This window comes from Phaenicophaeus curvirostris, chromosome 17, assembly GCF_032191515.1.
Source record: "Phaenicophaeus curvirostris isolate KB17595 chromosome 17, BPBGC_Pcur_1.0, whole genome shotgun sequence".
Taxonomy (NCBI): Eukaryota; Metazoa; Chordata; class Aves; order Cuculiformes; family Cuculidae; genus Phaenicophaeus; species Phaenicophaeus curvirostris.
Window position 1 is genome coordinate 4486074 of NC_091408.1, and position 27721 is coordinate 4513794.

Sequence of the window (27721 nt, forward strand, 5' to 3'; positions counted from 1 at the left end):
ATGCCAGGGTGAAAGCACTGACAAATCATCAACTCACAACAGGGCTGGAGCAGGAAAAAGGCAGCTTTGGCTCTTTATCCCTGCTGTGGGGCACGTTGCAACACTGCCTTCGGGACCGGCTGCCTAAAAGAAGTCCTGAAGGCCACACTGCTTCCCTCTGAACCACCCAGCCCCTGACCTACCTCCTCACAGAAGTCCCAGCTCAGACTGGCGTAAATATTCTTGGATGCTCCAAACCTGAACAAGAAGAGGGCACACAACTGGTTTTACTCCATCAGTGGCAGGACAGAGTCAGAGGAGTTCAATCTTCACAGGAGATAATGGGATATGAAAGGGACCAAGAGCCTCAGGTGGAGCCGGTGCTAAAGATGCTAGCATGACCTCACTACTCCAACAGCAGAGAGAGTTCTGCTGGCTCCAACCCTTCCAAAACAGCCAAGCTTGTTTGCTTTTGAATGATAAGGCAACAGGTGAAACAGTTTCTTGCTCTGAATGCAAATGTCTACTGGCCACAAGGACAATGTCATGTTGTGACACGCACCGTGAGTATGAAATCAGTGCTTTCTAGGAGGGATCAGAGAATGGTTTTAAAACTTCTGCAGAGAACTAGGACACCATCCCTCTTGGCCTTGGGGCTAGTCAGCGAATCACTTCTGCTATTTTTTCCTCTCCCCTGGTAACAAAGGGATAACAGGCTCTTCCCAAGTACTTTGTTAAAAGCAACTGAGAGGCACTGCATGGCATCTCCTGGACACAGTATTTTTGCAACACACCTCCCAGTGCGCCCCATCTCACTGTAGAGGTGCAATGCAAGCAACAACAGAAGAGCCTACCTGTAAAAAACTGTAGCTAGGGCTTTAGCCACTGATATGGGATCTTTCTTCTGCAAAGGAACAGCCTCAACCCACTTAGTGAAGTAGTCAGTCACAAGGAGGATGTGTGTATTGCTCTGGCTTGTCTCAGGAAAAGGTCCTGCATAAAGAGGCATCAAGAAAAATCAATGTGCCCCTGTAATAGCACCCAAATAAGGAAAGTTAAAAACCCAACCCAGCAAAACAAGCACTGTGAAAATGACCATGACTCTCATCTGCAATGTCACTTGGCCACTACGTTCCTGTGACCTTTGTCAGCAAAAATACACCCATCACAGATTCAGTTCTGGGAAGTAACGCACTCCCACAGCTCCCACTGTGTGTGGGGAGGCAGCCAAGCCAGTCATGCGGATCAGGTTGCAGCTTGGTTAGGCTGCTGTGACAGCCTTGAAAAGCCTGTCCACCAGCTGCAAGCACTCACCATGGATGTCTAATCCTAGCACTTCCCAGGGCGATTCCACTTTGACAGGCCTTGCTTTCCGTGATACGTTCTTGTGGTGCTCTGTGTTCTGGCACGTTTCACACATTTTAATCTGGGAAGGGGAAAAAACATATCAAAGGATTTGAAAATACACTGTCAAATTCTGTCAGACTGAGACTGGACAGGTTATGAAGGGATGAGATGGACAGCTTTCTCTGACACAATAACCAATTTTCTCAACGTGGCCTATAGCTAAGACATTTCTCACCCTGTTTTTAGAGAAATACTTATTGTATTTTAAACTTCTGCTGCTGGCTAGAAAAATCATCAACCTTAGGATGCTGGAGGAGCATGGGCTGCTCGGACCATGCAATGCAACCACACTGCTTCCAACCACACTGTTGCAGAGTCCTGCTGCAGGGAACTTTCAGCAATAAAACAGATGAGGCAAAGCACCCAAGAAGAGCTGGCAGGAACACCGAGCTCCTCCTGTTACAATAGTTTAGGGAACTGGGCAGCTCTGGCAGGAATTCAGCCTACTCAAAGCTAGACTCAGCAAAACTCGTTTGAAACAATCCCACATTCCCAACTTCGCCAAAACTGCCCTGCACGAGGAGTCCTACCTGTGCAGGTTTTCTGATGCTCAGGGGAAAGACATCCAATCTATCCAGCTGCTTCAGGACGTTCCAACAGTTTCACCTGCAGAGTTACTTAGTGCACGGTGTCAAAGCAACAGGCACTAGAAACGCCATCATCCCTGCATCAGGGCTCTTCTAGCTGCTCACTTGGGATTGCTGCCTGAACGTCCTGGGAAGTACTGGTGCCACTGACATGGTCAACGCTCTGCTCTCAACTTACCCAGTCCACAACATCCTTCACAATCCCTAGCCAGTAGTACCGGCTCTGAATCCGGTGCACTGTCTTTTTCTGGCCCAGATGGTTCCCGATTTCAGTGAAATGGCTTTCCAGAAAGACCTGCCGCCTCCGTTCAGGATCCACAATCACCTCACGCTTTTCCTCCTTCTTGGGTCCCACATAGTAGAGGCAGCCACCTGCAGATGTGAGAGGTTTATCTTAACCAACGAGATCTCGCAGCCACTCAGTCCCAGCTCAAAGGTAATTTTCTACACTGGGAAAAATAGGCGAGACACAACAAAGTGGGACTGTTGCCTTGGGAGCTTCTGTAACGCCTCTGGAGAAGCTGCTGAACTGAAATAATCCCCAGATAAGTCCAGGGATCTGTTTTCTGCAACAAGACTGAGCAAAATCCTCTGCTATGATACACGCCAGCTGAAACCTACCCTGCGGCGCACCGATGCTGCCCCACCTTGCCATGATCCCCATCCCGTACCCCAGAAGCGTCACAGAGAGAGGCAGCAGGTACCAGCAATGCTGCTCTCCATGGCGAGGGCCAAGAAGCCACGTATCATAGAATAGAATCAGAGAGTGGTTTGGGTTGGAAAGGACTGTGAAGGTCATCCAGTCCACCCACCCTGCAGGGAGCAGGGATATCTTCCACTCGATCAGGCTGCTCAGAGCCCCATCTGACCTGACCTTGAATGTTTCCAGGGATGAGGCATCTACCACCTCTCTGGGCAACCTGTGCCAGTGTTTCACCATCCTCAGCGTAAAGATTCCTTCCTAATATCTAGTCCAAATATCCCCTCTTTTAGTTTAAAGCTGTTACCCTTTGATTGCTAAAAGCCCTGCTAAAAAACTTTCCCCTCATCTTTCTTACAAGCCCCCTTTAAGTATTGAAAGGCTGCACAACTTCTCCTCGGAGTCTTCTCTCCTCTAGGCTGGACAACCCCAACCCTCCCAGCTTCTCTTCACAGGGGAGGTGTTCTAGGCCTTTGATCATTTTGGTGCCCTGCTCTGGACTCGCTCCAACGGCTCCATGTCCTCCCTGTGCCGAGGACTCCAGGACTGCACACAGGGCTCCAGGTTTGGTCTCAGCAGAGGGGAGCAGAGGGGTAGAATCCTCTCCCTTCCCCTGCCGGCCCCTCTGCTTTGGATGCAGCCCAGGATACGGTACCCCCTCTCCTCGGCTGTGGGGAGGGTGGCTCTGTCCTCACGTCTGGGGCTGCAGAGATGCCACCCCCTCCTCCCAGCGGGTCCCTGTCCCCACAGCCCCCATACCCGGCCACCCCAGCCCTCATTCGTGCCGCCCCGCGGTGCCACCCGCGTCCCCACCGTCCACGACGAACTTCTGGGCGTAGCGCTTGAGGTTCTTCCTCTTGATGGAGCAGAAGCTGGGCGGGAAGCAGCCCTCGGCCAGCAGCCGGTAAATGTCCTCGAATTTGCTGTTGGGGCCGCACGGTTCGGCTGCCACCACCTCCTCGGCCACCTGCAGCGCCGAGTCCATGGCCGGTCACCCCGGGGCCGGGAAAGGGGCTGGAAGCGGGGCCGGCCCGGCCGCCCCGGGGCTGGGGTCGAGGCAGGGAGCGGCGCTGGAACCGGGACCGGCGCTGGGGTGGAGGCAGGGACCTTAACACGCGGGGCAGGGCCGGTTGCCTCGGGGCTGGGGCGGGACCGGGCGCGGTCGCCTCGGGGAAGGGGCGGGGGTCGAAGAAGCAAGAGCCGCGGCCGGAGCCGGTCACCCCGGGGCCGGGGTCCCCCCCAGGCTCGGTGTCAGCCCCGGGGCGGCGCCGCCGCGGGCTCCGACTGCCGTGACACCGCCGGAATGCCAAAAAAAAGAGGAAATAAGTGTAAAACGGGAAAAATCAACCGAGCTTCGCCTCTCCTCCACTCGCGCGGGATTCCTCTCAGCTCCCTCGGCCGGAAGTGGCGCGGCGGAGCCCTTTGGCGGCCGCACCGGCTCGCGGTGCCGCGCTGTCCTTCCCTGCACCCCCCCCCCCCCCCCGCACCCCCCCAACCCCCTCCGGCGGGAAACATGGCCGCGCGCCGTCCGTTCCTGTCCTGCGCCTGCTTCTTCACCGACAACGTCTTCGTGGGGCGCTACGGGCTGCACGTTCGGTACCGGGACGAGGAGCAGCTCCGCCGCGACCACGGGCGGGTAACGGCGGCGTCGTGTCCCGTCCCCCCTGTCCCCCTCGTCCTCCTTCGGCCGGGGCCGGGCGCGGGGTGACGGCGCCGCGTGCGTTGCAGGCGCTGCGGGAGCGGGGCTGCAGGACCGAGGAGGCCTTCGCCGCCGCCGTGAGGGAGGTGAGCGCGGCCCGGGGCGGGGAGCCGTGTTCCTGCCCCTGCAGGGGACCCCCCGCACCCCCGGCTCTCCTTAGGGACCCCTTTCTCCCCCTCCACAGGCGACCCGAGGGGACCCCGTGTCCCTGCTCTGTCAGGGATCCCCCCTCGTGCATGGGTGCCCTGAGGGGACCCCCTGTCCCTGCCCTTGCAGGGGACCCCTCGCACCCACGGGTGGGACAGTGGGGACCCCATGTTCCGGCCCCCCTTAGGGACCCCTCTCCTGCACGGGTGGCCCGTGGGGACCCCGCAGTCTGGCTCCATGAAGGATCTCCCCTCATGAACGAGTGTCCTGGCTCTCCTCAGGACCCCCCATTCACACACAGGCAGCCTGGGGGGACCCCCTGTCCCTGTCCCCCATTGGTGGGACAGGAGGACCCCACAGCCTGGCTCTCCTTAGGGACCCCCCATCACACACAGGCAGCCTGGGGGGACCCCATATCCCAGCCCCCCGTGGGGACCCCCATCATGCATAAGTGGCCTCTGCGCCCTGGCTCCCCGCAGGACCCCCCTGTCACACACAGGCAGCCTCGGGGGGGGCCTTGTCCCTGCAGGGGACCCTCCCCACCCATGGGTAGGACAAGGGGACATCACACCCCCCTTAGGGACACATCCCCCTTTAGGGACTCCCTGCTCCTGCGCGGGTGACCTAGGGGGACCCCACACCCTGGCTCCTTGCAGGGACCCCCCTCATACATGGGTGGCCTCTGCGCCCTGGCTCTCCTCAGGACCCCCCCTCACACACAGGAAGCCTGGAGGAACCCTGCACCCCAGCCCCTGCAGGGACCCCCCCATTCATGGCATCTCCACACACAGAAGCACTCGCTGAAGCCACCAGCCCTGCCCCAGACACCCGTGGGACACTGCTCCTCGTGGGACGCTGCTCCTCAGTGCCTTGTCCAGGTCAAACCCGCTGCCAGGTTGAGACCAACAGGGAAATTCCACGCTGACACCTTGACCTGGGGCAGGATGCAGTCTGCGAATCATGTGGACAGGGAACACCCTGCAAGTAAATACTGGAAAAAAACTGGAACACATTATGAAAATGGCCTTCCGTGCCGCACCCTGACTGGTTTCATTCAGCTGGCTCCCAGCACCCTGCTTGTTTGTCTTTCCTCATCCCTTCTTTTATCAATTAAAGGGTGCCTTGGGCTGGGATCACTCAGGATTCCAGAGCGCACGTGAAGTCTACTGAAGAAGGCAGCGCTACCCAGCGTATATCGCGGGAACTCTCTCCAGGACACTTTCTTCGGGAGGGATCTGTCTGTCTTTCCTTCCAGGCCAGGGATCTGTCACACAACCAGCCCCAGTTTCACCGTGACATTAAGGGGACAGCCAGGTTCTTTTAAGGATCCTTGTCAGGATGATGCCAGCACTAAACCATAGTTACAATTAAGGTTTTATTTTCTTAGCAGGACATTTTGATTAGTATAGCGCAGAATTTATTATTAGAGTGGCACAGGATTTCTGCAAGCAGAATTGATGTAGCACGGTATGCAGCATAAAAAAAATTATAACACAAGTTAACTTTGGATTTCTAAATCCTAGTTTAACTTCCAGATTCTGATCACTTAGACCCTAACTTAGGTTAAAATTTCTAACCACCTGGAGCATCTGCTGATTGGGTCAGATCTTAATACATGGTTTGCTGTATCAATATAGCAATCATAATCTATACTTGAAAATCATATAAAAGAATATGAGTCACTCAGTCCTCAGAGGAAGGAGACCATGGTGCAGGTGCCTCTGGCCACTATGGGGTCCATGTCTAGCAGCCGTTTCAGTCCAAGTTGCTCACTTAGGTGCCCAGGAAGCTTGAGGCTGGCAGGGAGGGGAAGAAGGAATCTGTTTGGTTTGGTTTGGTTCACAGGACCTCCAGGGCCTGATAATGAGGAAAAGGAACTAATGCATGACCCGCTCAGTCACAGAGAATGGCTGCTTGCCTTATAAAATGGTGTTAGTTATGCTAACCACATTACTAGGGGTTGGGAGCAGGGGGTACCGGTCATACCCCTTTTCCTTTGATTGCTAAGGAATGTTATAAACTAGTCTCATGGGGGTGTTATTAAATAGGAAGAGCTGCCTGAATGAGCTGCTGCTACAGCTCTTTCATCTGAATTGACAGATGAGACTATCCCCACAACACTTAGTGGTAATCCCTGCGTGTCAAGTCTTGTCTCCCTCCCAGCTGATGTCTTTATTTTGGACAATGCTTATATTGTCAGAACATAAGCCAGACTCCTAAAGCGCAGGCCAGTGATTACTGAGGTGTCAGAATGCCTGAAAGGGCTGAAACCTCACAGCTCCACTTGACATATCTGCAGAAAGACCTTAGTTATTTTTTAAGCCATCTGTAATGAGAATATGTCTCAAATCCCTCTTAGGCATTTGGCTTTTCAGATATTTATTGGACTTGTCTTGACTATAGAAAAGCAAAGCTGTATACTTTGTCTTCCAGAGATGCCCAGAACAAAACCAACTGGTTTAAAACAATGAGCAAGTTCCTAGAATTTAGTTATATCTTTTGATTTTCTAACAATATGATCTATTGTTTACTTGTAGATTGAGGCAGAAGTGGAGAGAAGAAAACAATTAATTCATCAGTCAGTAGAACGCAAAGCCATCATCTCAAAGAGCTACAAACGAAAACACCCAGAAGTGTACATTCTGCAGGTAGACAGTATGTTTGGAATCTATTTTGCACTCAAGTTTATTTTTACAGTAGGAAGACCCCTTCTTGGGACTGATCACAGTGCTAGAGCTGGACTGAATTAAAACCAAAGCGTAGCATATTAAAACTGAATTAAAAACTTTCACAGCATAGCGTATTCTCCAGGCAAGATAGCTGGGTAAGGGTCCCTCTGTATTGAAGCTGCACCAGCCCCTGGTACTGGACTCAGAATATCATCAGGAATTGAGACTTAAAGTATCACTGCAGCAAACGGGGTCGGTGAGGTCTGTCTAACAAACAGCCACAGAAATCGGCCTTGATGGGCTTAACACACAGACAAGTATTTAGTGGCAGCTGAAGGGGACAGCAGGCTGCTGGCATGTGTGCATCCCAGCGCAAATGCAGGGGAGCCCTTGTCGTGGGTTACTCTGCTTTGAATTTTCTCATGTTTGCCAGACCCAAGACTTGCCAGCTGGATAATAACCACAGATCAGCAGTAACACACAAATAAGTTCACACAGATTTACTGCTCTATGAACCTTTAGTAACAAGTTCTGGCGTTGCCTGTTCTGCTGCTGTCTCTCTTGAGCTGCCTGGGGAAGTGCTTATAGCAGAGCACAGTCACTCTGTTGTGCTGAGACCATGACAAGATGCAAAATCTGCTAGAGAAGACTTTGCACTTACCTGTTAGGAGTCGATCATGCCAAGCCAGGCTCTTTCCCATCAAACTAAGGATAAATTTAGCCAGATATACTTGGAAACCGCTGAACTAGAGCAAGCAGCAACTTACCTAAACCACCAAGAAAAATACCAGCAACATTCTGCATTTCCTGCCACAGCAGTAAGCTAAATGTGAGTCTCAACCTTGCTCTCTAGTCCCTACATATTTTCCTGTGGCTGCCTGAAAGTCCATTTCCCTCTTGGGCTGTAAAAAACTGCACAGGCTAATTGTGTTTCTGTGTATTTTTATCATCCTTCCCTGGATGCCAGGAATCATTCCTGGCCCCAGATTTTCTAGAAATTGTGAGATACTGCAGGTCACCGGATGCTCGTCTCCACGGCCTCCTGCGCTACATTGAGTCCTTCTCAGGTAAGGAAAACAAAGATCTCCGTGTGTGACACTGCAAATTCAGTGCTGACAGCTGTTTCCAAGCCCTGTCTTTAATAGCTCAGATTTGATACGCAGCTGAGACAAACAGGATGTTATTTTCTGCTTGACAAGAGTCTCTGGAGAGGCAGTATTGCTCTGGATGAGGTCCTGCATTCTGCTTTTCCAGTCCCAGTCTGCTGGTGTTTCATCAGAGGCTTTAGCTGCAGCAGGGCTGGGGTTTTGCTTTTACCATGACCTTGCTGGGGAGCCTGCTGAAGGAACACTGTTAGCCCGGGGAGCTTGGTTTTCTCTCCCAAAGTGCTTTACCATTTCAGATAATCTCTGTTGGTTAGTCTGAGCTGAAAAAGCTTCAGTCTGGGTTTCAGCCTTTTTAAAAGAGATCTGGGTTTTAAGCTTCCCTGGAGGCATCTGTGAAGCATTCTCCCTCCCAGACATGCTGACAACATGTAGAGGGGAAGCTGCAAAGTTACCCGCTTTTCTCAAGACAAAAAGAAAGACACAAATGTTGCATATGTGCAGGGCTCCTGGATTTGTCCAAGGGGTGATTTCCAGACACAGAGCCTTTTCATGTTTTTTTTATCTCAGCTTCCTCGATACTGAGCTTTACACAGACCTTTAGGGCTTTACGCTGGTTTTCCCAGAAGACTGGCACTGGATAAGTGAATCCCACATCCCCTAAATGACCTTGGGCCTCCTTCTTCCAGGAGACTGTGTTTGGACAGCCTGTGATGAGCCGTTGGTTCATTGCCCTCCCTCTAGATTTAAAACATTTCCTTGGCGCTTGCAGGAGGCCTTTAAATCAGTGCCAGATCCCCCGAATGGATGGGGAAGCCTGGAAATGAGGGGCTAACATGAAAAACAACAAATGCATCCCAGAGCTGATCCCAGGGAAAAGTTCCAGCCCTTACAGAAGTCTGAGCACAAAGTGAAGTGTGTGGGTCCTGCTTTCTCACCAACAGCAGCACAGCATAGCTGGACAGCATGAGAGCCAAGAGTCTCACCTGTTTCTGTCTCCAGCAAACGGTGTCTCCCTTCTCTTGACAGATAAGAGGATCTATCGACTCCCAGTGTTCACAGAGGAGTTCTGCCAGGCTTTTGTGGATGAGCTGGAGAACTTCGAGCAGTCGGATATGCCTAAAGGCAGGCCCAACACTATGAATAACTATGGGGTAGGACTCACTATCTCTTGTGCTTGTTTAGGGGGTGCATTCAGGAGCAGACACTACCTCCACTACCTCCTTGCTTCACACTCCTTTTTCTTCCAAAATGCCTGTAATTTGAGCACAGAGCAATTTAAGTACAGCCCCCTTGAAGTGCAAAGGTTGAGGGAGCGTGAATTCAACAGACAAAAGGGCAGGGAAAGGTGATAGAAGTTGGTATCTCAGAGCAAAAGGGCAGGGCAACCCAGGGGAAGGGGATAGGAGTTGGTATCTCAGAGCAAAGAACACCTTGTATTGAAGCAATACACATTTAAATCAAGGAGTGAGTTTCTAAAGAACACTCAGCTTTTGATCTTACTCTGTCTTTTCCTTGTCACTTTCCACCTTGATCCTCCTCCTTTTGCCTGTAGCTGGAGCCACCGCTCTCACGTTCTTTATCTGAACAAGCAGCAGGGTTGGAAGAGAACAAGACAGCTCTGATGAAGCAGCAGATACAGTTGATCAGCTTTTCCCATCTCCTCTCTTTGAGACAGGTTTTGCTAAATGAGCTTGGGATGGATGAAACTTTCATCACACCCCTGCGTGAAAAATACCTGCAGCCCATAACGGCCCTGCTTTATCCTGACTTGGGAGGCGCTTGTCTGGACAGCCATAGAGCATTTGTTGTCAAGTACTCGCTCCATGAAGATCTGGATTTGAGCTCTCACTATGACAATGCAGAAGTCACCTTAAACGTTTCACTGGGAAAAGACTTCACAGAAGGCAACTTGTACTTTGGGGATTTCAGCCAGGTACTGAGCATATTCCTAATCTAGACCCTGATTCTCTTCCCCATCATCCGCTCACATGCAGTTTTAAGGCACTAACTGTGTTCTAAAATACAATTATTCAGTTCTGATGGTCAGATTTGCTTTGTCCCTTCTTTTTTTTAAAATATCTTGGTTATATGGGAGCATTTTCTGCCACAAGCATGTTACTAATATTAAAGCTAATTGCAGCCAATTCAGAGGGGACAGAAACTGGAGTGAAACAAACCAGCCCGTCTTTCCCTAACTGCTGAGCGAGAGAAAAGTAATTTCAGATGAGACAAACCTAAATCTGTAGCCCCTTGGCAAGAGAAGGGTAAAAGCACCTAAATGCTGTTGAAACAATGTTTTTGATTGAAACTGTCTTTAAATTCCCTCTGGATCTGGCACTGACAGTGTCTTACTTGGAAACAGTTGTACTAAACTGCTGGCAGGGACTGCTGAAGTGGCTGCATGGTGCAGTGAGGCCTCTCCATGTTGCTTACTGGGTGCTGTGGATAAAGAGGTGACAAGTAAAAGTTTCAACTATTTGAGCATTGTTCTGCTAGGGACATTCTGGTGTGATGCTCTATCTGTCTCCCTTTGTTCCAGGATCCTAGCCCTGTACCAAAATACATAGAGATTGAACATGTGGGAGCCCAGGGGCTGTTACACCGAGGAGGGCAGATCCACGGGGCGCTTCCCATTGCCTCTGGGGAACGCTGGAACCTCATTATTTGGATGCGATCATCTGCCATCCGCAACCAGCTCTGCCCCATGTGCAACAAGAAACCTGAGCTGGTGGAAGCAGAGGGGTTTGGAGATGGGTTCACGGAAACCCTTGAAGATGATGTGCCTGAGACTGTGAATCTCTGTTCCTTGTGGTAGCAGACAGCAGGGCCTGATTACTCCAGACCAAGTTGCCTAAAGCTCCTTTCTGACCTCTCAGCCTGCACTAACGGATGGATGCACGAGTCATATAAGAAGTAGTTCTTGCCTTGGAAAGTGATGCAAACCCAATCCTGCTGCGAGGAGGGAAGCCAACTGCTTTGGCAGCTGAATTTGAAGCTGGTTCTTTGGCTCGTCAGCACTTGCGTTGGTGCTGGAGAGCTGGGGGACTGCTTGAAAGATGTAGAAAAACCTCAACACTTTGTTTTCCTGCAAAGGCTCTGTAAATATTTTCAGGTGGACGGAGGAAACACCCAAAGCTGCTTGGCCATTGTGAAAAACCCCTGTGCAGTATTGCGGGTCCTGCTGTAAACTGAAAAGAACAGCACAATAAAGCTTTGCACTTACCACTCTGCTGTTCATGGGGACTCCTGTCCTCTGCTAGGGGAAGAGCTTTTGTGTTTCTGCTTGACAGTGAAGGGTCTGCTCGAAAGCGAGATACAGGTGATTGACAACAGGCTGCTGGGAATGGCTTGGACTTATCGTCACCGGAGGCTTACCCTAACCCAGGCTCAGAAAAATCCATCAGGAGCAATACAGCACCAAGCATCACTCACTTGGTATATTCTTTTATTAGTATTATTATTGTTATGATTTTTCTTCCTTTGCAGTTCTGACCTGTCTTTATCCCAATCCACAAGTTCCACCTTTTTCTTTCCAATTCTCCTCCTCATCCCACCAGGAGAAGGAGTGAGCAATCGGCCATGAAGTGCATAGTTGCTGGCTGCACCATAGCAGCTATTAAGGAGGAAATTAACTCCAACCTAGCCAAAACCACAACAGTCTGTTTCACTTGATGTTCCTGCAGGCGTGCACCTTTTGGTCATGCTGCGTTTCTTCAAAGCACCAGGCTGTAGGGGAGTTCAGTTTTCTGAGCACCAAGTTCATGGACATCTTGTCGTGGCAGACCTGAGAAGCTGGCCAGCCAGAGAACTCAGAGTGAGCCACTTAAGCCTCAAGTGATCTGCTAGGAGCTGTAGTGCAGCCTTTGCCTGGGAGGACACGGGAAAGGCATCTTACTTGCTGCTGACCCAGGGCGAGATGGGACTCAGGGCTCCAAAGGCTCCAAATTCCAGCACTCTGATGAAATTACCTGGAAGAGCAAGTTGATCAAAGCAGTGCAAGCCTGACAGAGTGACAACAGAATAGAGGGTCACTTTAGCTCATCAAAGAGCTCTTGAGCCATTGCATCTCAAAGAATCAGCAGCAAAAGTATGCAATAAGGTGACTGCTAGGAAAGATTCTATGCTCCAGCGCTCTTCCTGATGATCCCAGGTCCCTGCAGCAGCCCAGGAGGCCACCCTCTTCTACAAGGATCCTTAGCCTCTGACTTTTAGCCTGGTGACAACTCCACCTGTATCCAGAAACCTCTGATTCAGGAACCTCACAGGCAAGTGCTAACTTGCCACCTCAAACCACCAAGATGTCACCTCCTCCACTCACGCTTACACAGGGACCGTGTTTTGATCTCCTCTGTGCTGCTCCAAGTCTTAGTCCTGGCCTCCTCTTCCATAACCCAAGACTTATTTTTAAGTTGCTGCGAGGTTCTTACTGAGACTCTGTGCCAGGCAGGACGTTCTGCTCTGCCAGGCACAGCATGTGAATAACCCCTATTTGCGAAAAGGGTACTCGCACTTCTCCCTCACTGTAACCACCCAGCCGCCCCTCCCGGTGTGTCAGGCACAGCTCCTAGTTATTTTAAAAATAAATATTTATAAAAGAAGGAGTTTCAGAGAACTATGTTAACAATCTTCCTGCCCACAGCACAAATGTCTTTTTCAGGTAAAGTCCCAAGTTGTACACCAACTGGCTAGAATCCCTGTCTCCTCATCAGCCACCATCGTCTTCCACCACAGGAATCTGCGCCTTGCATCGCAGCAGCCAGCTCCTCTGCGCTTCTCCAGGACTTGGGCTGGGGCTTCTCAGTCTCCTTTTGTGATCAAGTCCTCGATGTACGCATCCAATTCATCATCTGTGTTGATATCAATGTCCTGGAACCAAAGGCACAAGAAATACCAGTGAGAAGTGACTCTTGGAAGAACAGTGCGAGCACAGAGAAGACAGCAGCACAGCACCCTCTGCAGCATCTGTCCTGGGCAGCCTTCATGCCCCAGCTCCCAGCATTCTCCAGCTCCTAATATCTGTGGAAACACCACCAGCTTTGCTCGCTGGAGCCTGACAGACCGTGCCTGGACACCAGCCAGCACTTGCTGTTCATGCAACGCACTCAGGCCACAATGCTCCTGGGCTGATCAGGGCCACGTCAGTAGTTCCCTTTTAGCTTTAACGCACCTTGTGCTAACAGGGAGCAGCTACTTCCATCTGCTTTCAGTAGCTTTTCAATTGGAAGGTCTTACAGTTATCTCAAGTAGTTTATTTTTTTAATTTAAGGTTTTGTTTTTTAAAGCTTTTATTTAAATCTATATTTGCTAGTTAAATTTAATATTTAATAATATAATAAAAAAAAGATTTCACCGTACTTTTAAAAATATATTATTATTTGTTTAGAGGCTTGCATTTCTATACATGAGGTTCAGAATCTTGTACCACCTTTCTGCCCAAGAATGGGACAGAAATTCCCTGCAGAAGCCTGCCCAGGCCCAGGGGAATTCTGCAGCCTCATGTTAAAGAGCAGAAAGCAGAAAACTGACAGAAGCTGTGCACCACAAACATGCCATGAAAAATCCGTCTGTGAAAATTGACTTATTGGGATCCCCAGGGCCCAGACCCCAAAGGTGGGCAGCAACAGCAGCCACGCACTCCGCTGCTTCTCATGGTCCAGGCTGCATCCAACTAAGAAAAGGCTGGAGCCCAGGTAATTGCTGGATTAAACATCTCGGTGCCTGGAGGGGCCCGGGGAAGGCTGCCGCCCGCGGGGCAGCTCTGGTTTCACACTCTGTCCTCACCCACCTCTTGCACTTTCTGCAGAAGGGCCACAATGTTGGTCCTCAGCTTCTGCAGTTTCTCCTCCGTCTCCTTCAGCTTCCTCTCCATGTTGCAGAGGTTCTCCTCACAGGCTTTGGCCCGGGCATCGGCACGCGTCTGATACGAGTTGCACAGGTTCTGCAGACCGACCTCATACTGTTTGAAATATTCTTTCTGTAGAGGACAAAACACAACAGATGACACTTTAAGAAGTGGCACCGAGCATCAAGAAACCCCCAGCACTTGTGCCTTATAGAGGAATCCAGCTCCCAGCACCCCGTGACCAAAGCCCCAGCCTAATGCCGTGCCTCAGCACGCCCTGCCCGCGGCCGTTACCACGCTCACATTTCCATTTCTGATTTGCCTACTGCAGGCGGCATGAAAATCACATGGGTTTTCCCATTCCTCAAAGACCAGAACTACAACAAAAGGCAGTAACTGTGCTTTAGGCTTTTTAAAACATGATGTATCCTTATCTGAGCACAGTTACGCTGTAGAGAGATCTGGCAACCTCAGTGCAGGGGAGCACACAGCTGATGGCTGCGAGGCAGGAACACACTCACAGAAAACTCCAGATGAGCCCAGCGTGTCCTGTGGATGCAGCGAGGCGTAACTCAAGCCGCCTCCTGAATTAATGGAGAGAAAAGAGGAATAGACAAGAGAAACTGCCAGTGCATGCACTTGAAGGGAGGGCACTTTGAAGACTAATGCAGAAGCTTTTGTCCTGTAGAGGATCGTGTCACACAGAGATGCCTCTGGAAAAAAGGCCTCCTTCTGCAACCCCCTAACTTGGCCTCTCCTTTTTAAAAGCTTCACAGTGATGGACAAGAAGTGAGAACAGCAGCAACCAAGAGCTCTCCCAAAGCTAGGTGGTCATTACAAAAGTCCTCAGGCAACACTGTCAAAGGCCTGAGGCACATTTCAGAAGCGCTCGTTCTTTTCCTCAGCCACATTCGCTTGCTGAGGATCCAAACAACCTTCTGAAGAGTGCAGTCTTGCACCAATAGGATGTACGCTTGCTGTAACAATGGAATGTGAGTGGAGAAAAACCTCATCCTTACTTGACAGAAATATTGAACTCACCAATGGAAACGCCAACAACCCTTCCGAGCTCATGGAACTCAGCTCCGTCTTGGAGATTGGAAAATTTGGAGGCAAGAAGTACCGCAAACAATTTCTATGAGGGAAAGAAAACCACAAAGCCAGAATTGGGATTTTAACAGACTGAAGAATCAGACTGCAGTAGCTCACAAGAACTGCAGGGAACCCACCGAAGGATCTGGACGAGTGAGTCTACTGTTTCTTGGCTGATGCTGGGACCAGTGGTGTCTGGCTCAATTCTGACGCAGTCTGAGGTAGAAGGTTCAGCCACAACCACCTCTTCTTCCTGCTGCGTATCTGGAGCCTGGTACTCAGGAGAGGGGGGCTTCATCAACCTCACATCCTCACTGCCCTTCTCCACCCTGAAAAAAAAAATAAGGGAAAGTCAGGAGATGGTTTCCTACGCTGGCCATACCCGAAACACTGTGAGCAGACTCCTCAGAACCTGTACCCAGCTGATAACACATCAATCTGCACAGGAACATCACTGTAGGGAGTCTGTCCTGCTTACTTCTCATGAAGCAGCTGACAGGCCTAAGCACACACGTGCTGCCTGACATGATGACAACATACTTGTCTTCAGCATCGATGGAAGTAAAATAGGTTCCTCCTCCTAAAAGCAAAACAAGTCTCCAAAATCCAGTAGCCTGAGATAATTACCAGCGATCCCTCGGTGTGGTGTCTGTAGGGACATAATCAAACTTCACTTTCCAGCGCACTGCATGCTTGCCCACTTCCACAGCTGTGACACGGCCTGTGAACCACTCCTTGTTCACACGCACTTCCACATGCAGCCCTTTATCTGCAAGGACAACAGTAAAGGTGTTTGCAAGCACTCAGATGGCGGCCAACACATTCTGCACTGAGTCACGGCAAACCTAAACCTGGGACAATTCCTTTGAATGGCGCGGAACCCATAAAGCCACTCCTGTCACATGGTTTGGCTCCTGCTGAGAAACATGAGGATGCAAGGAAATTCCATGGCACTTTCAGAGGTTTCTCCTGCACTGTGGGCTCTCTGGCATGGGCTTTCCAGGCTTGTGTTGGCCACCAGGACAATTTGTCATGTGTTCCTAGAGAGTCATTTTCCAGACAGCTCCTTGGGAACAAGCTGAAGAGATGCTGTGCTCTGGTAGAAGGTGAAATACCATCCCTGCTGTCATCTTCCTTGGGAGTCTCTCAGCCCTTCTCCTCTCACAGCAGGTCTCAATACAGGCCTCAGCGCTTCCCAGCTAACATATTCCACAATCCACTCAGTTAGGAAGGGCAAGCACGATACCAGCCAACACCACAGAGCCAAGCACCGCACCTGCTAATGGGGTGCAGCCCACAGATGATAGATCCTCCCACCATAATTGCCTCTTGTCTAATCAAGAGGTTCCCGGCCAAAATGTTTCATGTGAATTAAGAGTCACATCAGGGTTTGAGATCCAAATTTACACTAGTTCTTATTCTAAAAGGCTCATTAATGAAATTGCACATCTCAACAGCAAGTCTAGTTCTGCAACAGTTCTTTCCCACTGTGTCTGATGCCAGAGGCAGCTCAAGGGCTCATTTCTCACCTTTCTGAGCTTTCTTCAGTTCCGCCAGCTCTTCTTCCCCAGCGCTGTCCGTGAGCTGCGAGCAGAAAGCGCATATTAGCTGCCTCCCAACAAGAGTATGAACACTTGACACCTTGAAACCAGCGCACTCTCACCTCCACCACTACCTCACCAGTGTCCTTCTTCTTTGCTTCTTCCGCTGCCGCAAATCTGGCCCGTTTGGCCTTCTCTTTCTTGTGCTCTCCCTCCTCCTCAGACGTATCCTCTGTGCTGTTCAAGGTCCTCTTCCGAGTGGTGGAGCCCTGCAAGAAGCACACAAGCTCCAGCTCTAATTCCCACCTGCTATCGACCAAAACTTTAAGTTTAAAAAGCTCAGCATCAATGTGCTTCCTTTGCAGTTTATTGGTGTTTCCAGCAGGTGTCAGTGAGTGCTGTGTGAGCATAGAAATGCTCACACTGTCACTCCACTATTTTTTTTTTCTGGGGGAAGCATCTGGTCTAACAGGGAACAGACAGAACAAGTCCTTATGAGAGGTGCGGAACAGCACCCTAACCCAAGAGACAAAGCAAAAGTTATCCTGTCCTGCACAGGGACCGCAGTGCAAACCCCGTGTGACAGGGCGAGACAGGCTACACAGGAGGGCAGGGAAGCAGCCGACAGCTTTCATTCCATCAAGTCTCACCTGTGGGCATTTGACAGTGGCAGATTTCTTTAGTGCTGGCGACTTGGCAGCTTTTGGAGAGGATGTTTCACAGGAGCTTTTGGGGTTCTGCTGGGCAGCAGACAGTGCTTTCGTTGTTGAACCTGCTTTGGCAAGAGTTTTTAAAGTGCTGTTAGACTTCCCAGCTGTCACAGCATGCTGGGGTGTCCTGGAAGTGTTGGCCTCCTCCTTGGAGAGGACGCTCGCTGCTTTGGAAGTGCTGGTGTTTGGCGAAGTTGAAGAGCTCTTTTTCAGCTGACTGCTGGACTTGGAAGGAAGTGTTGATGACGGTGGTCTGCTGGGAGCGTTCTTGATTACATCAGGTAACGGAGGAGATCGCGGGCGCTGGAGCTGGGTCTGTGACTGGGGATTCTGAAACAAATGAGCGAATAGAGAGAGAAAGGACAGAAGAGTCAGGCACTACTGTTCAGAGCAGCCAAGGAGAGCACAGACAGCACAAAGCCAACAGTGGTCCCCTGTTTACCTCCCCTGTAGGCCGTGTGCTCACTTCCAGTGGCAGTTTCTTTAAGTCAGCTTGAGATCGAACCGGAGTGGTTTTCTGTTGAAAAAAATATAACAAAGATCAGCAAGGGCATCTCTACAAGCTGTCAGGGCCTGCCTGCACCAGCCCATCAAACAGTTTTCCAGTTTAAAATCAGGTGTGTTCTGTGGCCTTCAAGAGACATCTCTTCATCCAAACACCTGCAGTCACTCCTGTTTGCCTAGCAGAAAATGAAACACAAGCCAAGATGTTCGTTTTCTGTTACTAAAACCACCCCTGTCCTCTGGAGGAGTGCAGGTGGCACTAGAGGCTGCGACAGACATGACTCGGCATCATCCGTTTGCACTAGGGAGGTCCCTCAAACCTGCTGGGCTTCGCTGGAGATTCACCTGCAGAGCTTCCAGCTTTTCCTGCTGCTGGCGGATTTTCTCTGTCAGTTGTTTCTGCTTCGCCTCCTGCGATTTCAAGTCTTTCTTCAGAGTTCCCAGTGGTACTTTCTGCTTCTGCTCTGCAGCTTCACAGCTAGCACGGAAGGAATGCAAAACGACCTCAGCAACGCCAGCAGAACCTGTCCTGTCTCACACCCACAGCACTGTCCCCACATCCCACCCCAAATGCAGCAGCAAAACCACTTCACGTCCCACAGTAGCCACAATCTCAAAACCAATGGTTTTCTTTTTGGCAACCACATACATGATGTGAGCATCAAAAGCAGAGCTGTTAAAAACCAAGCCATTTGATGCTGGGAATTACCAGTTCCAAGCACTGAAGCTGAACACAGCTTAGGATTGGCTGCGGTGAGCTTTCTGTACCTTTTCTGCACTCTGACTTTTACAGCAATTTTCCTTCTTATCAACTTACATCTTCATCACAATTACTCTTTTTACAGACCTCATCCCCATTTTAGAAAGAATCATAGAATGGTTTGAGTTGGAAGGGACCTTAAAGATCATCTAATTCCAACACGCACCAGACCAGGCTGCTCAATGCCCCATCCAACCTGGCCCTGAACATCTCCAGGGATGGGGCAGCCACCACTTCCCTAGGCAGCCTGTTCCAGTGTCTCACCACCCTCGCTGTGAAGAAAGGAATGCTTATGATCAGTAACTCGCAAGTGAGATCCCATTTACACAAGCCTTCCCAGAGGCTGCCTTTCGCCTCGCTGCCCGAGGCCGCGCTTCCCTTTGCAATAAGCTGGAACTATTTGCTTTTCCCATCCTGTTCACCTTGTGGCCTACAAAGCGGTGGTGAGCATCCCACTGCCACAGGTTCTCGCAGATGCAGAATCCTGGAAGGGAGCTTGAGAGAGGAGGAAAACAAAGGGAGGAAAGACATGAAAGTGGACTGGCATCGCTTTCAAGCTTGTAGCTGAGCAGCTGGTCAGGAGCACTGCCAGAGGGGACTGAGGAGTTCCCAGGCTCATCTCCTGTCACAGGAATGAGTCACAGACAGACGCAAATGGGATCAGCTCCTTCAGGACAAAGTCACACAGGGATGATATGAGTTAGGAAAGCAGTAGCACTAAGACAACTCTTGCACTACACAGGAGACCCAACCAACTCCTGCAGTGGGCTGGGCGGGTGATACTGCACAGCCCCCCATGGTGCACCAGCTTGAGGCCACAACCATGGTGGGGACAGCAATGCTTCCTGAATCCTCAGTCCTCCCTCCTACAGCACAAATACCTGGAATGGAACAGCTAGGGTGCACGGTCAAGATACAGAGGGGAAGGTATCCAAACCCACAGCACAAGGACACAGCAGGAAACATCAGGGAGTAGAGCCCTTGGGAGGGAGGTTCGGAAGTGCAGTGACTGTGCAAGGAAGCCCTGCTTTCTGCTGGCTCCAGCCAAGCCAGAACACGGCCAGCACAGTTCCTGCAGAAACCCTAGTGCCTGCTGTAAAAGGACACAACTGCACCCACTGTTGGAAAATGCACGAGCCTACTCGATCCAAAAATATGAGTTACTTATTCTCCCAGAGATCCCTTTTGAAGAAGCTGAAATGACCAGAGTTTTGGATCACCTCTCCAAAGCACCTCAGCTGCAAGGGGGACGTGGGCCAACTCCATGTGTGCACCCACTGCGGAGGCACTCTAACTTGCTTCAGCCAGCATCCCAACATGTTCCCACGTGAAATGCAGCCAAACTCCTTCAAATTTGCAAGGTATTGCAAATACAAAATGTAAATTCTTCCATTAGTAAATCAAATTCCTGTTAGGTTACACGGTAAAAACACTCGTCTGCAAGCAAACAAGCAGAAACATGGCTGCAGGTGGGAGAACCTGAGTGTCTACCAGAAATGCATTCCCAGCCTTGCTACTCCTGCCCGGGGGCTGGAGGTGCCTGCAGATGGGGCCCTATCCCAGCAGTTTTGTGGGGGAACACCCCCGGCACCACCATGCTCTGTGCAACTCCACACCAGGGCACAAAGATACAGAGCAAGAGGGAAGTCAGCATCGGCATTCCTCCCAGGATGAGTGCCAGAAGGAAGAAGCCAGAAAATCACTACTTGCCAAATACCACTACCACTTCTTTTCTAGCCTTTTCAGCCAAGATGTTAAAATTGTTACTCAAATTCAAAGTTACCACCTGGATTCATTCCCTTTGTCTTTGAGCCAAGGCACCCAAGTTGTGGTTGAGGAGCTCCCCTCTTTATAGAGAGACAAGGATCAGCTTCTGGCAGAGTCTCTCCCTACAGACAAGCAGCAACCTACAGCAGTTGTATTCCTATTTCAAATGAATGACCAGATTCTACCTAGATGTTATCACCATGAAGCACATCACTGAGAAATGAATCATTGCCTTGCTCCGTGAAGGGTCCACAAGGTTGTTCCTCACTGCACCTCAGAGGTGCTGCTGCAGTTTGGGTGCCAAACAGCTGTGGTAACAATAAAGGCAATTGCAGAGCCCCCACTGAACACCCATCATTTCCAGCCTGCGCTTGTGACTGTTCTGAAATTGCTCTGGTGCTACCTCAAATAAAATTAACATACATAAACTAAAGCTATGACTGTATGTCCAGTGACAGTGCAGAAAATCCGTAAAGGAACCTAATGTCATCAAACCCTTAGCAGAGGCTGAAGGCAGCTCCGAGGTCCATTAGGTCCCATCGCTGCTCAGGCAGGGCCACCCAGAGCCATCTACCAAGGATCATGTCCTGGAATATCTCCAGCGATAGAGACTCCCCAGCTTCCCCAGGCAATTGGTGCCAGGGCTCGGTCACCCTCACAGAGGCAAAGTGTTTCCTGATGGGCAGAGGGAACCTCCCGTGTTTCGGTTTGTGTCCATGGCCTCTGGTCCTGCCACTGGGCACCACCGAGAAAAGCCAGGCTCTGTCCTTTCTGCCATCGCCACTGCTCTTTCACAGACTGCAAGCACAGCACAAAGGCTCTGCCTGTCCCCCCAGCTCTTCTCAAAGAACAGATGACCAGAAAACCAGTCCCACGTATGCAAATACCGCATGCTGTGGAGAAGTCTCTGAATTAACCGGTTCTCACCTGTCCTGCTCAGGATCGGGGTTCATGGAGCACACCCAGCTGTCAGGGTAATTCTTCTCCACGGAGCTCAGCTGGAATGGGAGCGTCCGCCACTTCAGACACACATCTGTCAGACAAACACCGTGCCCGTCAGGAACGCACAGCCGGAACCACAGAACTGTTTCTTTCCATAGCACTTCTCAAGCCCATTGAACGCCCAAGGACCACACCGATTTCCCAGGTCTATCCCATGCAATAAGACCAGTGTGAGAAGCCACAGGAGATGCTGAGTCAGTTCTTGCTTCATGTTCACAAAATGCTTGGTGGAGACCTCACGCCTGGCATCATCCAGTGCTAGAGGAGCTCACGCTCACTGCTGCAGTGACAGCACGTACTGAGCACACTGAGCAGCCACTCCGGAAATCGCTGCTCACCACAGCAATCCAGCTGTCTCTTACCGACAGCAACACAAAACAAATCTGAGAGTTATCCACCAGAAAAAGAGTTTGTAACAATCTAATCAACTTTAGATGAACAAGGAAGATCGATTTGGCTCCCAGAGCATTGCTGGCCTACCAGGAAACGAACTGCTTAACTCAAATCCAAATTTTGCCAAGAAAACAAACATTCTTAAATCAGGCTCTGGAAGGATATCAACAGCAGTGGACAAGCAGAATGATGGGAAAGCTCCTCCTCCTTGGGTAGAACTTGGAAAGGCCTGAGAAAACCATCAAGGCAGGAAAGCCTAACAACATAACTCTGTAAGACTCACATTCTTCGCTACATCTTCATCCCCAAGTCCTGTGGTGAAAATGAGGTCAAGGGAGTCTAGTGACCCTCTACCATGAGACAAAGTGGTTGTGCTGACATCTCCCATACCCCAAGTAAGGGCTCAGCCAGAGCTGATTAGAGATGCACACCAGGGAACTCGCACTGCATTTAAAAGTTGACTGTAAATGGTTCCCTTCTGCGCTCACATCTGGTTCCAATTAGCAGGCCAGTGCATCAGAATAGAAATTACTGGGCCACTTCCCACTACCTATGGGGAAATTTCAGATCTTATTCTGGTGCCGAGGTGGGTGCTTTGGACAGTTCCTGTTCATGACCTGTTCTCGGCACTGCCACTGGCTGCAGCTGCTCCGTTCCCTAAGGGCACCTGAGAACATCATGGTTATAAACTGTGGAGGGAAGGAACTCTGCCAGGATGTCCAAGTGCAAAGGCAACCCACAGAAGGAGACAAGCCCTAGAAACAGATAGTGACTGTGAAGCTCATCTCAGATCTCCTCCCCACTGATCTGCTCCGCAGCTGCTGCCAGGAGTCCCCTCCTCCGTCCCCAGGATCAGCCTCATTACCACAGCTGGCTTGGACACACCGCATTGAATCGTGGTAGGGATCTCCATGGCTCTCCGGCGTTTGTACCGCAGTTCACTGGATGGAGGCTGGTTCCAGTTTGCTGACAAATAACCAAATTCATCCCAAAATTTGATGATACCTCTCTGGGCTGGAAAACAAACAAGCCCTTGCTTAGAATGAAGCCATTTCCACAAACATTCCCCCCTGCTCCTGGCTGCCCTGCCCCTCAGCTGCCTTCAGCCACCAGAGCTTCCCCTTCCAGCCCCTGGTACCTGCAAAGCTTTGTTACCTATAGCAACGTCCTTCCAGTACTGAGCCAAATGCTCTCCCATGGCCTTCAGCAAGTGTCGATACTCTTTGGCATCAGCAAAGTCCTGTTTATTATGGGTTGGCTCCAGAACCAAATAGGGCACATCCACCACGCCCACCACTCCACCACAGGCCCTGCAAGAGGGACATGCGGTCACAACCACAGTTAACTACCAGGTCACTGCTCACAGAGTTGCCCAGAGAAGTCATGGCTGCCCCATCCCTGGAGGTGTTCAAGGCCAGGCTGGATGGGGCTTGGAGCAACCTGATCCAGTGGGAGGTGTCCCTGCCCATGGCAGGGGCGTTGGAACTGGGTGGACTTCAAGGTCCCTTCCAACCCAAACCAGCCTGTGATTCTATGATACTGAAGTCAGCAGGTCATGCTCACCCACCCACCCACTCCTGCAGCAGCAGCAGCTTTAGTTCATTGGCTTTCTAAGACTTGAGCCAGCATGCAGAAAGTAAGGTAGGCTCAAATATTTGTATTTGCTTCAGGACTTATTCTCCTGTCCCTAGAGTGATGCAGCATTGCTACCAGCACTCATCACCCCAAACACTAGCACTGAGCACAAACATGTCACAGTGCTGCAGGCGTGACCAAAATCTGCGCTGAGAGCTCTATCCAGAACCCAGGGAACTACGGGGCAATATTGAATATGATTTGTTTGGTAGAATCCAAACTAAAGGCTGACAAAATGAGTGAACCTCATTCTGGTGAAGAATGATTAATACAGAAGCAGGTTATGGCACAGCCTAAAATGTACATGGGGACGCGCCCGGCTTACACAAAATGACTGTGGGAAGATCTGCAGGGACTCACATGCCGCCCTCCAGCTGCGGGCCCACCTTCTCATACATCTTTATCAGCCGGCTGCAGTTATAGATGAACATGCCGTCCAGCTCACGCTGCTCAATATTCACCCCAAAGATGAAATTCAGTTCTTTAGGTTCCTTCAGTGCCCTGTAAGACAATGGAACAGAGCCCCAGGGACAGTGAAAATAGAACAAATGATTGGCTGTCATTAGATAGGGGGTGTGGAAATGCAGCACCTTTTGGCACTAGGGGTCTGCTGACACTGCTCCTGCAGTCTGCTCTTTCTCAAACCCACAAAGCATTTGTTGGATGTGCGTTACAACTCAACAGGAACAAAACACAACAGCCACAGGAACCTGGGCTTTGGGCTGAACTGCTCCCTCCAGCACACAGGCAAAGCAAGAGGCATCCAACCGCACGGAGTGACGAGCCTGGGAAAATCAGAGCTTTGAACCAACCCGCACTCACCGCTGCTTTGCATCTTTGATCCTTTTTTTGACATCAGCCTCCCGGCGCAGGGTTATTGCAGAGTTCTGGACCTGACGCAGTGTGACCTGCAAATGGCATCACACAGTAAAAACACTGCTGTGAGATCCTTGATGTTAACTCACTTCCATAATTTTCCCCCCCCATTCAAGAAGATTTCAGGAATGTTTTGAAGAATTCATATAAAGAACTGTAAAGAACTCAGAAATTACAGAGGGTGACACTCAGCACAGCTTTGCATTAAGGCAGCACTAGCTGCTGGGTTCAGCAGCTGCACAGCAGCTGGAAGAAAATGTCTGAATGTAATAAATGCCCACGGTAACCAGAATCAGAGGGCACGGAGGCACAGGGAAATGGCCAGGGTTCTTGGATACTGCTTTTTCCATTAGATGCCAATAGGAAGTACAGTTATTTTAAGCTGGTGTCATCTGCTGACCTACCGCGTGTTGCCACAAACCCTCCTCCCAAAGCTTCCTCCTGGGAAGCAAACAGCTCCTCTCCAAGAGCCGCTGCCCAAATGCTCGAGAGCCAGCTGTGCCAGCAGGGAGAGGGAACAGTTGAAAAGCACTGAGTTCTGCTGCTGTTCAAACACCTCACTCTGGCCCCTTCTGCAGAGTCTGACATCAAACAATATGCCCAGGGGCCAGGGATTGCCTTCCCAATACAAATATACTGGAGGCTGCAGGCAGGGGAACATCAGTACAGGCTGAAAACCACAGGTAGATGTTTGAGCACAGCCTTTGGTGATGAGAGCACAGAGCTGCTGGAACGCTGCAGGCAACTTGCTGCTGACTGAGGTTGCCACTCAGCTATCCTACACACCTGGGGCTACCCCTGGGCCACTGACTGGCCAGCACGGCGAGTTGCCCCTCAGTGCCCAACCCATGAGGTGCTGCCGAAGCACAAGGCTCACCCTGGACTCCCGCGTGAGATCCCCTCCAAGGCGCAGCTCAAGGGCACGGGCTTTACTCTCTGCCTCGTGAGCCTTCTCCTCCGCTGAAACAGACCGGGAAAGGGGGCTGTCAGTCAGTCAGAACAGACAATGTGTCCCGAGGCACTCACCTGAGGAGACCAGTTTCCATGCAGCCTTTGCTAGACCAGCATGCGCAGGGGTACAAAGGTCACACAGAAGGATACGAGGTAAAGCCTTACATACAAGAACGCACCACTAACATCCCATGTGAAACCTGCTCAGAGCCTGCAGGCACCACCAGCACAGCAGCAAGGCTAAACTCTGCAAAAAAAGGTTTAAAGGAAGAATCCTTGAGGAAGTCAGTGAGGAACTGGGAAGAGGGAGGATGCAAACAGCCCTGTCTGTGCTGCACAAAAGCATGAAGGCAGAGAAAAGCTCTCACAGAACAAAGACTGAGTTCAGGCTTGAAAAGGAGTTGGAAAGGGGTAATTTTCTTGCAGAGATGAAGAGAAAGGAGTCTTTCAGAAATGCTTTTATCTTTGATAATTGCTAAACTTTGCCTGGAAAAAGACAAATCAGCACTGCACACAAAACAAGATGCAGCATTCAGAAACCTCCCGCTACACCTGATCTTTGCGTGCACAAAGTTCACCCCTAAAAGCAGATTCTCCTTTTGTTTCTCTCCCAGACTCCCACAAGCCTGCCTGATGGCAGGTTCACATCACTCAAATTGTTCAAGATTCATTCAATAAATTTAATTTTTGGCAAGGGGACCCGTTCCTAAAACAGACACAGGATGCTTTGGTAAAAGAGCAGGTGTGACTTGAAGGGGGAAAAAAACCCACAAGAAACAAACCCAGAGCCCCTCATGCCTCCAGATCAATTGCTGTGCATCGAGTGACACAACAAAAATCTGGTTTTAGAAATATTGCCTCAACAGGGAAGGAGCAGAAGGAGAACAGAACTAAAAGCTAATGATGTGCACGCGGTGAGAGCAGAAATGCAGGTAAAAGGCCAGCAGCTTCAGATTCTACACAGAGCAAAGGCAGAGGGCAGTGAGTCCCAGGGTTATTCTGTACATGGATTCCCCAGAGGAAGTGGGCTAAATAACAATGCACGTGCCTTTCCCTTGCAAGGAAGTAAGGCTGAGTCATCCATAGTCGCTGATTCCCTGAGCAACCACAATGATCAGAGAAGCAAGCAATTTCAGGTCATATTCAGCAAGGCAGCCTCTTTGTCCTTTCCTTCACTACAGAAAATCAGGATGAATGCATACCCCAGAGACTCACCTATCCTCGCCACGTGTTCTGCTTTCTTCACTTCTTGTTCTGCACGGGTCTTGAAACGGTTTGAAGTGTATTTGTACATCCTGTGACGATTAAAACTCATTAATTAGCAAACTCAGCAGTAAGGTCAAAGCAAGCTTCCATCACTGTGTGAGAGAACAAGGTCTCTGCTTGCTGCTCTACTCTTCCCAACATACTCCCTGCCACATGACAGAGAATTCACGAGAAATCACCTTACACATGTGAAAAAATTCATTTAGGTATGTTTCTGTGGGTGAGCATGCATGGATGTTAATGCTGATGTCAGAAACAGTCTCACCAACAGAAATCTCTTGTTCTCAAATCCAGAAAATTCACACCACAAGCACAGCCCACAGCAGTGGGACAATGAGCAGTTGAGACCAGAGATCCCACATTTTTAGTGTGATGTAAGTTGTTTGTTTAACGATATAAAATCTGAACCCTTCGCAGCAATCGTTGGAGACCCCACCTATGAGTGGACGTGCTGCGTAGGACCCCTAGTTGTCTGGGATAGACTCCCCAAATCTTCACAACTGTGGATCACTCTAGATGTGTTGCCTTAAAAGCTGCTACTGCTAACTTGTTAATCACTACTAATCATTTGTTAACTTTCTTGTTATAGTAAGTTAAGTAAAACTTGACTTCACAGAGTATTTCAAAGTATGAGCTTTTATGCTGATTGTGCTTTGTGCTTAGCGCCCTGTGGTAAAAAGAAACCCTACAGCCCATGCTGGATTTCCATCCTTTGCTCTCCAGCACTGACACATGGCCCTGCAGCCAAGCCATTGCACGTGCCTTCCCGGCAGAGGTGAAGGCACCCTGGCCCGCAGCCGAATGCAGAAGGGGAGCTGCTGCAGCTGGAAGACAATCCTGCTGAGAAGATCTTGGGAGCAGCCCTGACAGAGACAAGTCAAGGGCTGTATCAACCGATGCTCAAAGTAAGGTATGAAAGCATGGGTAGATAAGGAAAGGAATTTCCCAATCTCTACTTAAACCCAGATCAGGTACCTAAAAAAGTGAATTCCCAAAGCAGCTGTTGCAAAGTGCTCAGTCTGGTTTCTTTTTAGTAGCCATTCTAACACCCACCACATGTATCTCCTTGTCCTTCCTAAAAAAAACAG

General features: G+C 50.3%; 2 protein-coding genes across 2 annotated transcripts in view; one reads left to right on the forward strand and one right to left on the reverse strand.

The window, feature by feature from the left end:
- Positions 1-4167: 4167 nt before the first annotated feature.
- On the forward strand, positions 4168-11712 carry OGFOD2 (2-oxoglutarate and iron dependent oxygenase domain containing 2). The gene is made up of 7 exons (XM_069871196.1): positions 4168-4309; positions 4402-4458; positions 7057-7167; positions 8156-8255; positions 9321-9445; positions 9970-10227; positions 10834-11712. Exons 1-7 carry the CDS (start codon positions 4187-4189, stop codon positions 11107-11109), a joined length of 1050 nt encoding a protein of 349 aa, XP_069727297.1. The 5' UTR covers positions 4168-4186; the 3' UTR covers positions 11110-11712.
- A 1150-nt stretch (positions 11713-12862) lies between these two features.
- Positions 12863-27721, reverse strand: part of MORC2 (MORC family CW-type zinc finger 2) — a 29871-nt gene continuing 15012 nt past the window's right edge. The window contains exons 10-26 of the mRNA XM_069871195.1: positions 26583-26662; positions 25294-25376; positions 24363-24448; positions 23901-24041; positions 23061-23215; positions 22791-22919; positions 21438-21543; positions 18329-18461; positions 17922-17996; positions 17420-17809; positions 16892-17038; positions 16758-16812; positions 15856-15997; positions 15366-15557; positions 15178-15271; positions 14080-14268; positions 12863-13160 (exon numbers count right to left, since the gene is read on the reverse strand). Coding sequence (XP_069727296.1) covers positions 13092-13160; positions 14080-14268; positions 15178-15271; positions 15366-15557; positions 15856-15997; positions 16758-16812; positions 16892-17038; positions 17420-17809; positions 17922-17996; positions 18329-18461; positions 21438-21543; positions 22791-22919; positions 23061-23215; positions 23901-24041; positions 24363-24448; positions 25294-25376; positions 26583-26662 — 2266 coding nt within the window. The 3' untranslated portion in view covers positions 12863-13091. The remainder of the gene's footprint in view (positions 13161-14079; positions 14269-15177; positions 15272-15365; positions 15558-15855; positions 15998-16757; positions 16813-16891; positions 17039-17419; positions 17810-17921; positions 17997-18328; positions 18462-21437; positions 21544-22790; positions 22920-23060; positions 23216-23900; positions 24042-24362; positions 24449-25293; positions 25377-26582; positions 26663-27721) is intronic.